This window comes from Opisthorchis viverrini, assembly GCF_000715545.1.
Source record: "Opisthorchis viverrini unplaced genomic scaffold opera_v5_9702, whole genome shotgun sequence".
In the NCBI taxonomy this organism is placed as follows: Eukaryota; Metazoa; Platyhelminthes; class Trematoda; order Opisthorchiida; family Opisthorchiidae; genus Opisthorchis; species Opisthorchis viverrini.
In genome coordinates, this window is record NW_008763659.1 from 1 (window position 1) to 539 (window position 539).

At 44.0% G+C, this 539-nt stretch overlaps 1 protein-coding gene across 1 annotated transcript; it reads right to left on the reverse strand.

The window, feature by feature from the left end:
* Window positions 1–285: 285 nt before the first annotated feature.
* T265_12358 (hypothetical protein) lies at window positions 286–501 on the reverse strand (the record flags this gene model as incomplete). Its single annotated transcript, XM_009179838.1, has 1 exon — window positions 286–501. The coding sequence occupies one exon, from the start codon at window positions 499–501 to the stop codon at window positions 286–288; it is 216 nt and encodes a 71-aa protein (XP_009178102.1).
* Window positions 502–539: the final 38 nt, after the last annotated feature.

Below are 539 nucleotides of genomic sequence, written 5' to 3' on the forward strand. Positions count from 1 at the left end.
AACCTCATGAGTAGTGTGTTTCGTCAAGAAGGCAAACTGACAGTACCTCTTTAGCATGCGACACCGTCTACTTCTACGCGTCACTCCAATTGTGCATTACTATTTTGTTGTCCCTCATCACTGTTTGCCCTAAACTCGGTAAACAGGCTTTGAGACAGATCCATGGTTTTCTTGAAAATATAAACGTACGTACCCATCTTTTCGGCAGTCCACATCTCACTGCAATGCCTCTATTGCTTATTCTGGTATTCAAATATCCTCAATCCAGTAAAGACTGACATGTCATCATCCGGCTGACTCAAGCGAAGTGTTGTTTTTCTCCCGTCCGGGTATCAGACGACGCGCTGGGTACTGCTCACTATCGAGAAGTTTACAGCCCTGAATTCGAAGCTCGATGGATGAGTGCCAAAGGCATCGCAGTCGTGATCGACTGGACTGGTGAAATGGTCTTAAGAGAGTTGGGTTCACTTGGGGATCTTTGAATCCAAAATCAAAAGTCATCGTGAATTTAGTAGAAATCTCCTTAAGTGATACATTTT